Here is a 12,790-nt window from a genome sequence, read left to right as displayed (position 1 = left end):
AACATACCATATGAGAGCTGTAGAAGGGCTTGCTTTCTGGCTAACAAATTGTACTTCCTAGTGACAGCATTTCATATGCCATGCCGGTTACTGGCAACCTGAAAAAAATTCCTTAATGGTATTATGATGTACATGCATTGAAGGGCTAAAGTCCACTGACAACTCCCCAATGAATGATGAGTAAAGGTAGTCACAGAATGATCAATCAATATACAGGCCCACCCACCTACCTCTAGGTCCTTTAGATACGGTTCATATGCAGAGGCTACTGCTTATACTAGTCACTAATACTTGTCCCAATTGATCAGTAATTAAAGGAAACAGGTCAACCTTAAAGGGGTTTCTTAACTTTTTCCTCTAGGGAACTACAATTCACCTCTTCTTAACTTGGATAAGAACAGACCTGAGATTCATGGCCACTACACAGGGAACAGAGATGCAAACAGTGGTCATAAGAAATACATGAGTTAAAAAATGAGGCATGGTTCATATTAAGCAAAAACAATATGATAGGACACAACATACTGAAGTGTATTGACTATGGACCAGAGTGTACTACAAAGTCCATGTCCGTCAAATAATTTTGGTAGGATTGACTGGTTCTGCTTGGTTTTAGATGAGCCATTAGCAGACCCAGCTCAAAACTAAACTATAACCAGAACCGCATCTTGTAAATGGAAAGCTCTTATTGCCACAGAGTAGGAAGCTGCAATAGCAAATAGCTTTTATTGCAGGTTAAAACCCATTTGTGAACCAGTTCTAAATGTTTATGGCTCTTTTCTGTCTACATGCTAGATATTTTCTGTCACTTACCTGACTCATATTTTGTCCATGACAAAAATAAACACGTATTGCACGTATGACCTAGAGCTGGCGGCTTTTTCTCCCTTCTTTACACTGACAATTTGCATTAGTCATTTGTTTCCAAGTTATCTTATTTCCAATCTTACCTTGCATTTGCCTGAATCTATTTCAACAACCTGATGTCTACTTTACCAAAGAATCTGAAGACCCTGCAAATAGAGATTACTTTAGCATTTTAGCATTTCTATTCATTAAAAGCTCTTAAATATAACTGTATGAACCAATAAGTGAAATCCCTTCAATCTGACATTCTCAGATACTAAGTTCAAGATAAAATAAAATTGACATATAACTTAGAAAAAAGGAAAAGTACTATACAAAGCCAGCAAAATCATTATTGAATCAGCAAAATGAATGGTGTAAAAAAATTATGATGTTTACCTATCGTGTCCCATATAAAATACAATAAAAAGTGATCCAAAAAAATGTATGTACACCAAAATGGTGCTCTTCCTGTAGTCTTTTTAATTTTTAGCAAAAATGAGCAAAACATAAACATTATTAGCAAAACATAAGAAATAAATAATAATAAAAAATATAGCATAACGTTATCGCTGTAATCGTACCGACTCATAGAATGACGTTATATAAAATGTTATTTAATGTATACAGTTAACAGAAAAAAATATTCAAAAAATATTCAAATATTCAAAAAAAATATCCAAAAATCAATTACAGAATTTATCTTTTTTCTACTCCGCCCAATAATAAAAAAATAATAAAATTTCTTTAATGAGGCATAGCAACCACAAAATCGCAATACTGAAAAATGCATCAAAAAATATATCGACAATAATAGAAGAACAAATATTTTATATCTCACAAAACTGTGCCAATGAGCAAACAACTTGCTGCTGCGTAGCCCCTGTTCCCTTCTGAGCACCCCATTCACATATGGGATGTCCCCATAGTTGGCAGAAATTATTTAACAAATTTTAAGATGGATTTTACCCTTTTATCTATTTTTGAATATGTAAATATTAGGGCTAAATGGATGTATTACTGACAAAATTAGACCAGTCTAAATTTCATCTCTGTTTTGTTAAATACTATGGAAAATATTTAAATCGATCTTAATCCTAGAGAAAAGTTCGATTTCAAATTAATAGATAGATATATAAACAATAAAATTAATATAAAATATATCTTTTTTCAATAGGATACTGGGACAAATTTTGACAGCTTTCCAAGAAAGTGGCCTTCAAAATGTTTTCATCAAGGCAGTACAAAGTCAGATCCAAAGCCTCTCCCCAGAAGTGCAGAGAATTGTGCAGAGTTTGTTAAGTAATGTTATATCTGCCATCAATGAAACCATTTCTGAGATTGCTCTACAGCCACCATCTTACAATAACAATCTGGTATTCAACATCATAGAGAACATTGTGAAAAACTTCAATCGCACATTTGCAACTGAAGGCCTTGGTGGAAATAAGGAAATAACAGAATTAATCTTCTCTCTAGTCACTGACATCCTACAGATTACCCAAAACTGGAATAATATTTCACTGGCTATTACTTTTCCCCAGAATGGACCTAATGGAGCTTTAAATGAACTTGAAGTTCTGCTCAACAACTTGCTTTCTCAATCTGCAAATAAAGGACTCTATTATAATTACAGCATCACATTGCTAAATACGTTTTCTACTTTTGTTGCAAAAGGTGACAACAATCAGGTTATAAAAACAATATTAGATCTCTTGAATTTAAGTAACGCTACAAGAACCTTTCCAGTGCTGATCAACACCCTAGAAAATTTCTACAATTTGCTAAATTTAAACAAGACAGAAGACTGGAATATTCTCGATCTATATACTAAACAACTGTTCAACTTTATATCTCACAGTCAGATAAATCAAACCATCTCAGAGTTGAGTTCCTTATTCAACACAAGTCAAAAATTGTCATCTTTGCAAAGCAGTGAAATAAGGAGTGCTGCTTTGGAGTTGCTACCGTTCTTTTACCCTTCTAACCTGCATAATATCAGTAAGGACAGTAAGAGCTTTGTCTCCACCTTACTAAATGTTCTATCTAAGAACATACCTCTTGACCAGCAACATTCCATCATAAATATTACAGATACCATATTATCTCTTATTGAGTTAATAGACAAATGTAACAAGGACTCAGAAGCCTGCGACAGTGCATTATCCAGCTTTCAGATGTTGGCTATAAAGGTGTTGAATGTCATTACTAACACAGGAAACAGAACTCTTAATTTGGAGATTTCTAATAAAACATTGGTGGAAGTGGAGAAACTAAGTAATATACAGATATCTCTCATCAATAATATTTTTTCATTTTATTGGAATGTGCAAAACACCCCCGACAGATTCCCTGGAGATCTACAGAATGTCTACCAAGATATCCTTTTGGCAAGTAAACTTATTTTAAACATCACTAAAGACCCAAGTTTTGTTCAATCAGACGTGGGATTGCTAAAGAATTACACACAACTGGTTGATATTTTTGAAAAAGTTGTTTTGGCCAACAATATAACAGAAATACTCCTACAGACAATGACTCTACAGAAAGACTTCCAGTGTATAGACCAGAACTTGATGTGTATCGTCAATGTCACTTCCCACTTCTTAGGTTTCTTAAAAACACTACAAGTTCCTAAACCTCTGATGGACCAAGTACTGGCTGCCTCTGCAATTGCTGAATATTGGTTGGGTGAAGTTAACACAACAGCTGATGTATACCAGCAAATGGTCTCTTTGTATGAGATTACAAGAGCTGCATTACAAAATGAACCCACAATCCAAACAATACTTTGGACATTGACAGATATTTCAAAAATCATTGAGAATATGAAGTTAGAAAACACATCCTTCTCCCCTATAGAAGACATCATATTAAATATCTTTAAGGTGTTACAAGATGGCAACCTCCTTAACTCATCGATAAGTCCTCTCCGCATCAACAGCTCACAGCTGGAAAATGTCCAAACACAAATCAAGATCATAGAGTGGTATATCATAAGTATAAAAAATCAGACGCAAAAACAAATGATAGGTGATCCATATGCTCTGTATCGATTGATACAGATTTCACTGATAGATTTCATAGCAAGTGTTGAAAACTGGATCAATGTCCCAAATATAACAAATGTTTTGTCTCCTGGAATAGAAAACCTGTTTCAATTATTGACCACAAATGACACCGAAGCAATGGGTCAAGTACAAAATTTGATACACTTATCATCTATTCTCCAACAGATCAACTCACTTCAAGTCTTTCACAGTGTGGAGTTTACAACAATCTGGGAGGTTTTTAACAGGTTCATGACTGGAGACCTAAATGTGACACAGATATCCGAAATGCTGAAAGTTTTGCAGGCTACTATTACAGCAAACAATATCACTGAGGGTGCAGACATCTTGCAACTCTATAATTTCTTTCTTGAGATTCTAAACCAAACTCATTCTACTGGAAGCATCAATTTTACACAATTTTTCCAATCTTGGAATAACTCACAGAATGACTGGCTTACTCTGCTCCAAACCTCCAGAGGGCTCCTCTCCTACATTACACCTCTTGTACCTGAAAGGATGATGAGATATATTAATGTATCAGAATACATGCTTGAAGTGGTGGCAGAGTTCTTTACAGAGCCAGATCTATCACAAAAGAACATAATGAAAATTCTGAACATTGTACCAATTATAAATGAACTGTTCGATACCCATGCAATGGACTGGATAGAGAATGGGATTTTCCAGAAGGTTGTTTATTTCTTATTGGATATTGCTTGGACTTCATCTTCTCCAAAAGAAGTTCTTCTCCTCAAAGTGCAAAATTTCACATTCACAATGATACAGGACATACAAGATATGCTCAAGACACAACCCATCTCTCCGTATAATAATTGGGTGTCATTCGCCTTGGAAGTGGTGGGAACTGTTATCAATGGTACACAAGGTCCATCTTCTGCAGAAAGGTAGGTTCATTCATGTGCTTTTAAATATTAAATTGACAGCATAAGTAGGCTGTTGCTCTGAGAATAACAATGGAGGCGCCACAGAATAGATAGGTAGTTGATTCAGACAAAGCAGTAAGATAAGGCCTGATAGCCTTATATAATATAAAGACATTTAAATCATTTTATTACACAGCAATGTCTAAATCTTTAAATTATATCTCTTTATACATTTGGGCATCATGTTCATTCTAAATATAAATTTATTTTCCATTTTTAGTACAATAATAGTTCCATTTAAGTACAATTACACAACAGAAAATAGTCCTTAAAGCAAACCTTTTTAGCTGGTGATAGGTTCCAAAAGCATATGCTATGCTGATTTTAAAAATGCCTTTGCATTTTGCCTTTGCATACTGTAGTTGAACGGCCCAAATCACTTATGGAAGTGTGGAATGTTGTCGGCACTCGAGTAAGTCAAATTGGAACAGCAAGCAAGTCAAATCGACTTGCTTTGAAGATGTTTATTAATCAGTAGCAATGCGTTTCGGCTTGGGATCCGAGCCTTCATCAGCCTTTGATGCTTTGACGAAGGCTCAGAACCGAAGCCGAAACGCGTTGCTACTGCTTAATAAAACATCTTCAAAGCCTTTGTAGAATTTGACTTACTTCAGCGCCGACAACATTCCACACTTCCAGACAAGATTTGTGTCATTCTACTGCATCAAGATAATGTTTCTGATTCCCCTGGAGCAGTTTAACGCTAGGAAGTCGATGTTGGCAGCCACCCCAAGACATCACATAAAGCATTTAAAAAGCGCCATAAGGTGAGAGCATTTACCAGTAAGTTATCGGAACCTTACAGTCGATATAATATACTAGGGCAGAGCTTTCTGTCTCTTTTCTGTCTTTTACACTTGACCGTACATCTGGGGTTTCCACAAATTCCGGCAGAGGTCTCCATGTGATTTCTCCACTTTGTCAGTATGCTGAATCATTTCAGTACTTCATATAAGTTTAATTCACATTACCTGGCTTCCTGCCAGCTGTGTGTTTTAAGTCCCAAGGGTAAGGGGAAGCAGAAGCATGTGTGCCTGTGTCAGTTTCTTCTCCTCCATACTCATGCAGCCCCCTACTATCATGTGCATTGAGCAGGCAGGAGAGGATGGGGTGTGATATGGAGGAGAGGAAGAATACATGCATTGACACAGGCACACATAAGCTGCTGCTTCCCTTCTCATTGGTCTCACCACATGCTGCTGGAATGGAAGAAGGTAATGTGAATTAGACTGAAATGATTCAGAATGCTGACAAAGGCATTTTTAAAATTAGCATAGCACAGGCTAATGGAACCTGTCACCAGCTAAAAATTACATGCCAGGTGACAGGTGCGCTTTATGGACTGAAATGTTTAGTAGTTGGTTTCAATACTATACAATTTACAATGATAAAATTTTGCCTGAATGGACACAAAATTACAAATTTAAGCTTTTGGTATAATTTAGGCAATGTTTTGTATGTAGGGGAAGAGTATCTAAAGTTTTCTCCCCACACACAAGTCTTGATAATAGTAGAGATTATTATCCCGATTTGGATTGGCAACAGTGGAAATATAATAATTAAGTCATTTTCAATATTTTCTACAACAAATGTGTACTGTATGTGGTTAGGGCAAATATCATGGACAATACAGGTGGTCAAACATTCACTGAAGCTGGATATCGATTGTTGGCCTCTCTACTTTTTGAAAAATTCACTGAGAGTGGGGGAATAGAAAGAATCAAAGGTATAAAATATGACTTTTAATAGATATGCACTAAAAGAATAACATGAATGTGTTGAGGTGATCGACCTTCACCACAAATAGGTATTTTTTTATATTTTATTTAAAAAAGTATCAACACAACTGGCCCCAGTTCAAAACCTATTGAGGTTAACTTAGACTGAGACCAGAGAAAGCAGCGGGGGTATAGGCTACTGAATATTACCATAAGCCCTGCATGTTGCGGATGTCGGGCAAATATGGCAGAGCCACCCCTCTCACAGATGGTTCGATAAAATGCGGACAGCTAAAGGTTAGCACCAGTATTATAGCCGTGTATTTGGCCTGACCTGGAGTAAACTAAAAATGTATCGGAGGCTATCTGCTCGTGTCAATGAGTGGATAGAGGGCTGCTAATAGGTCTAACTGGAGTAAAGATAACTCCTGGCTGCTCGACCCCTACAGCTATCAAATATTCGCTATCCTGAGCTAGCACTCCTATGATACTAGGACCCAACGCGTTTCCTGACTCACTAACATTCATCAGGGATCAGATATATTATAGAGAGATATACACATATTGTGTGATGGTACACATTCGCATAGCGTGTCCCCGCATTGATAATAGCGGCAGCGCGCGCGAGGGGACGCTAGGTTTTTAAAAGCCGAAGTCCTTCCCCTTCATGAGCGGGAGGAGTGGCCCACGGCCAATCACGAGGGTCGGAACGGGCCCAGCCCTCGAAACAGGAAACGCCCCCTGGTGCTAACCTTTAGCTGTCCGCATTTTATCGAACCATCTGTGAGAGGGGTGGCTCTGCCATATTTGCCCGACATCCGCTACATGCAGGGCTTATGGTAATATTCAGTAGCCTATACCCCCGCTGCTTTCTCTGGTCTCAGTCTAAGTTAACCTCAATAGGTTTTGAACTGGGGCCAGTTGTGTTGATACTTTTTTAAATAAAATATAAAAAATACCTATTTGTGGTGAAGGTCGATCACCTCAACACATTCATGTTATTCTTTTAGTGCATATCTATTAAAAGTCATATTTTATACCTTTGATTCTCTCTATTCCCCCACTCACAATACAGGTGGTCCCATTGTTTCTATTGCGGTGAAACCCCTTAAATTTGACATGGCAGGCGATTCAGAGAGCCCCTTTATTAGGCTCAGCTACAAAGGGCAATCTAAACCACCTCCCATGTTACCTTATTAGGGTTTATCTAGAGACAACACTCATAATCAACAACAGTTAATAGGCTGTTAAGAGAATGGATTTTCTCACAAACAGAACTTATCTGATGTAATTTATAATAGAGGATGAATATTGATTATGATCCAATGAAATACTATCATACCCATGCTTAGGTATGTACACTGCCACTGGAATCTCTATTGACATGTTTATGTTTAGCAAAATTAAATGTTATAAAAATAATTATCAAATGATTTGTTTTCCAGGATTCTAAAACAAATCTGGGATTCCTTTAAGTACAATGGATTGGAATCTTCAATAATTTCTATGATCAGGGACCTTGTTCTGAATAATAGCTCTGCCAGTCCAGAAAGTACAAAACTAATGGATCAGCTACTTCAGCTTGTACTCAACATCACAGATTTGGTCATATCTGATACCCCACTAAACATAAACACCACTGTAAAAATACTGCAAATGGCTGTGAATAATATTATGCAGTCCTTGCTATCCCAATACCAGAACTTTACATTGGAATTTGGCGGTCAATCTGGAATGGAAATGACTACAATCCTCCATGAGCTCCAGTTGTTATTGAACAGTATGACTACCTCCAATGCCTCCAATATTAAAGTTACTCTTTTCAGTCTTCTCTCAAAATATCCACAGATTATCTTTGGTGCTAATGAAACACAATATATGATGCTTATTGTGGATGCACAAAAGATATTCAATGAATTTGCCCAGTTGAACACTACTCTTACTGCTCAAGACATTGCAACTATATTTGCTAATCATCTACTCATTAATGTGGGGTTCAATAATGAGACACAATCGTCTCTTTATACCATCCTAAAGATGTGGCAATATCTAACCAATATGACAGGTGTAGTGCCCAATGACCTTAAACACATCACTGTACAAATGCTGCCATATATCCAGTCCCTAGTAAATGAAAATACCAATGTTAGTCAACTAATGTCTTGGCTTGTCAACATAATATCTGACCATATACCAACAGCAGAAAAAGATGGACTACACAAAGTTGCAAATGCTACACAACACATTATTGATGCTGTTCAGACGTGTAGTCTTACTACAAAGACCTGCCCAGATCTTATCGCAGACATTCAGGACTTTATTTCAGACATACGTCAACTTGAGACTTTCATGCAAAACAGAAGTTTGGTGAATAGTTCTGTACTGCATTTTGGACTGTATAATCAATCTCAGATCACCCTGATAAATGAAATATTTTTCTTACTTTCATATGCAATGGGACATCCATATAATGCTTCATCCAGTCAAATGGGAATCTATGAATATGTTCTTATACTGAAGGACCAGATCCTCAACACAACTATGGAAGATAACCTGAATTTCACAGCTACACTTCCTCTTCAAACCATCTTAGAAATAGTAGACACTGCCAACGTAACTAAGCTTCTGCTCCACCTAGAAAATGTCCTACAAACCTCAACCTGTTCCAACCAAACTGACAGAGATGAATTACTATGCAAATTGAATGCAACACTACAACTGGCCCAGCTTCTAGACCAGCTCCCATTAGGACAAACTATTCATGGCAATGTATCAGTCATCTCCTCAATAATAGGACAATGGATAAGTTACTTTAATACTCATACCGCAACCTACACACAGCTCATTGATCTCTACAATGTAACCATTTATATGTTTCAACATGAGCCTACACTGCAAGCACTGAACACATCTCTGGTAAATATAGTGCATATGCTGCATGACATGGGTATACTGCAGAATAGCAGCATGAAGGAAACCGACATTGTCACCAATATTCTATCTGAGATACTACAGAAGCTTGGGTCTGGCCCAAACCTATATAACATCTCCAATATGTTACAATATAATGTCAGTGATCTTCTAGAATCCATGCTATTGGAGCTGGATATTATCAACTGGTTGATGCTTTACATAGAAAACCAGACTGAAAATTTTACTAACTCTTCAGGGGCCAATACAATGCATACCGTGGTACAATGGATGATTAATAATTACCAACAGATTAGTGTAATAATAAGAGATGTAGAAACTGTGGTCAATTCATTCAACCAAATTTCCCCCAATACATCTATAGATGCTCTGGAGATGTTGGTGGAGCATCTGCTGATAGCATACTTACCACAAACTGAAGACAAACAGCTAATACAAACTTTAGAGATTGTAATAAATGTGACAAAGGTTCTGCTTGAGTTAACTGGACCCGATATGATGAACCAGATTTATACCTTCATTAACTATTTTATAACATTTCAATCAGATATTTCCAATGAGCCTACTATGCTATTCAATATTCTCTCAGCAATGAATGAAACTGGTCTCATTCCTGAAATAGGACAATTCATCAAGTCCTTCATTCTTTCCAATGATCTGCAATTTCTACAACAGTTTCTTGATGCACTAAAAATATTTAATAACTTTTCTCAGATGAATAACAGCATTAACGTTCAAGATCTTTCTGCCATCTTGGTAAACTATATAAAACTTTTTCCAGAAACTGCTTACGACATACAAACTTCACTCAATGCCATCTTTAACCTTTGGCAATACTTTAACAATCTGACTAATGAAGAGCCCAATGATCCAAGTAACACTGTTATGCAAATTTTGACATTTTTTGAGTCCCACGTTCTAATGAATGAAAATACCAGTGTGAGTGAAATAATGTCTTGGATCGTCACCATGGTCTCTAGACATGTACTACCAGAAGAACTAGACAGGTTAGGAAAAGCAGCAAATGCCAGCCTGCTTGTTATAAAGGCTATGGAAACATGTGTGGGCAACTCGGTGACCTGTACAGATCTTATTAAAGATGTACAAAACTTTGTGTACGGTGTAGCCCAGCTTGAGTCATCCGTGAACAACAAAACCCTTGCCTATATCTCTTTTCTACAGTTTACATCTTACAACAAGTCACAGATTGTCCTTATAGATGAACTATTTATGATGCTTTCATATGCACTAGGCCATTCATACAATACATCTACAGGCAAAAATGGAATCTATGAAGATGTCCTGACACTAATAAACATGATTCTCAATACAACAATGGAACAAGACCTTAACGTCACCACTTCTCTTCAGGGCATCTCAGAGGTGTTGAGATCTATTAACATTAGCCAAGTTCTTCTTCAGGCAGAAACACTGCTAACTATGTCTACTTGCAACAACCAGACTGATCCATTTTTGTGCAAATTAAACATGACATGGCAACTAACGGAGTTTCTAAGCCAACTTCCGCTGAGACTAACAACTCATGACAACATATCAATCATCACTTCAATAGTCAGGCAATGGATAAGTATTCTAGATAAGAATATGTTGACTTACCAACAGCTATATAATGTTACAGTCCTCGCAATTGACCAACAGTTCACATTGCAGGCAATAAACACAAGTTTGGTTAATATTATATATTCCTTACAAGACTTAGGCATCCTACAAGGTGTGAGCTTGAATAAAACAGACATTGCCCTGACCGTTCTATCTGAGATGATACAACTTTTTAATGTTGAATCTGGCACACACAATCTTTCCAGCATTTTACAATATAACATTAGTGGAGTTCTGGAGACCATACTATCACAACTGCAGACTATGGACTGGATAACGCTACAAGTTGCAAAAATACAACTGAATTTTAACAGTTCTTTAACTGGAGATACAATATACTCAATACTTCAATGGATCCAGGATAATAACCAACACATTAGTCTGATTCTAAAAGATGTTGAACTTATGATCAGTTCATTTGATAATTTCTTTAATTTAACTAATAGGATTTTTAATCTATCCAGCCCAGTCTACCATCTCATCCAGATTTTTATCCAACACTTTAATTCCACCATCCAGACTTCAGATTTACAGCAGGTATGGACACAGATTTCAAATATCATTGACTCATCTTTTTCTGTACTGGAAACCATCAGAAGAGCAGTTGTTTTCACAGATGGTGTCATGAAAAACCCTACCTTCTCTGCACTCCTCAATATGACTAATATGGAGATGATTAACACGACTGTATCTTCTGTGGCTGAATGTACGGCTGTTATCAACGCCATGGCCAACTTTTCCAGAACAGTTTGGCCAATATTCAATCAAACACAATTAAATATTGAAGAATTACTCTCGCACTTTGGTTTACTGGCCTGTAATACCCTGTCTCTGCAGTCAGCAAATTATTCCTGGACAGCAAACTACCAAATCACAAGTAATATTTTATCAAATCTGGCAAATTATGTATCCGGTGAAATGACTGGTTATTTCACTGCTACCGAGATGATGACTTCATTTCTCTCTAACATTTCTCAGTCTACAAACATGTCCCAGGAAAATTTACTGCATAACATTTATGAACTATTTATCCAGGAATTGAGGATCTTTAGTAACACTACAATCATAGCAGACTGGTTAGAAAAACTTCCTGTAAAAAAATTAACATCTATTGTATTTAGCTCTGGCAGCATTTCTACGTTTGATCAAGTCCTCACTTTACAAATAGATCTTTTGCATCTACTCTCAACAAGTCTCAACGCTTCATCATACACACAAGGAACTTCAATTTTATCTGATTATTTGATGAAAATAGCCAACAGTATCAGCAGCTTAACTAGTAGCGGTGGGATCACTCAACAGTAAGTATACCAAGAATCATTGAATTAAGTCTATTAATAACAGCTTAAAATAAATGCCCCACATTTTCAATCTATGGCTAGTGTTGAATAGACCTGCACCACAAAGTTTAGGTTCACACTGAACCTTGCGGGTCTGGGTCCATCAGACCTAACCCAGAGCTTCATTAGAACTTAGAAGCTTCTTAGACCCACCACAAATGCAACTATTCCCAACACAAGTGCAGTGCTTTTAAGAAGCCGCCTGCCACACGGACAAAAGGGATCTGCAAGATAGAGATGTAGAAGGATAAAGTGGTGTTTATCTACCGAGTTGCAAAATGGAGGTGGAGAGAGATTGACTTTATAGTTGAGCTCCCCGCTTCCATGTCTTTTTAACA

General features: G+C 36.9%; 1 protein-coding gene across 1 annotated transcript in view; it reads left to right on the top strand.

The window, feature by feature from the left end:
* LOC140075443 (uncharacterized) overlaps window positions 1–12,790 on the top strand; it is a 163,721-nt gene that overhangs the window by 82,289 nt on the left and 68,642 nt on the right. The window contains exons 13-14 of the mRNA XM_072121366.1: window positions 2,024–4,804; window positions 8,007–12,413. Of these exons, the coding sequence (XP_071977467.1) occupies window positions 2,024–4,804; window positions 8,007–12,413 (7,188 nt within the window). The remainder of the gene's footprint in view (window positions 1–2,023; window positions 4,805–8,006; window positions 12,414–12,790) is intronic.

The sequence above is a fragment of the Engystomops pustulosus genome, chromosome 8 (genome assembly GCF_040894005.1).
Source record: "Engystomops pustulosus chromosome 8, aEngPut4.maternal, whole genome shotgun sequence".
Lineage (NCBI taxonomy): Eukaryota > Metazoa > Chordata > Amphibia > Anura > Leptodactylidae > Engystomops > Engystomops pustulosus.
The sequence above is the reverse complement of the archived record's forward strand: the minus strand, read 5'-3'. Positions and strand labels throughout refer to the sequence as shown.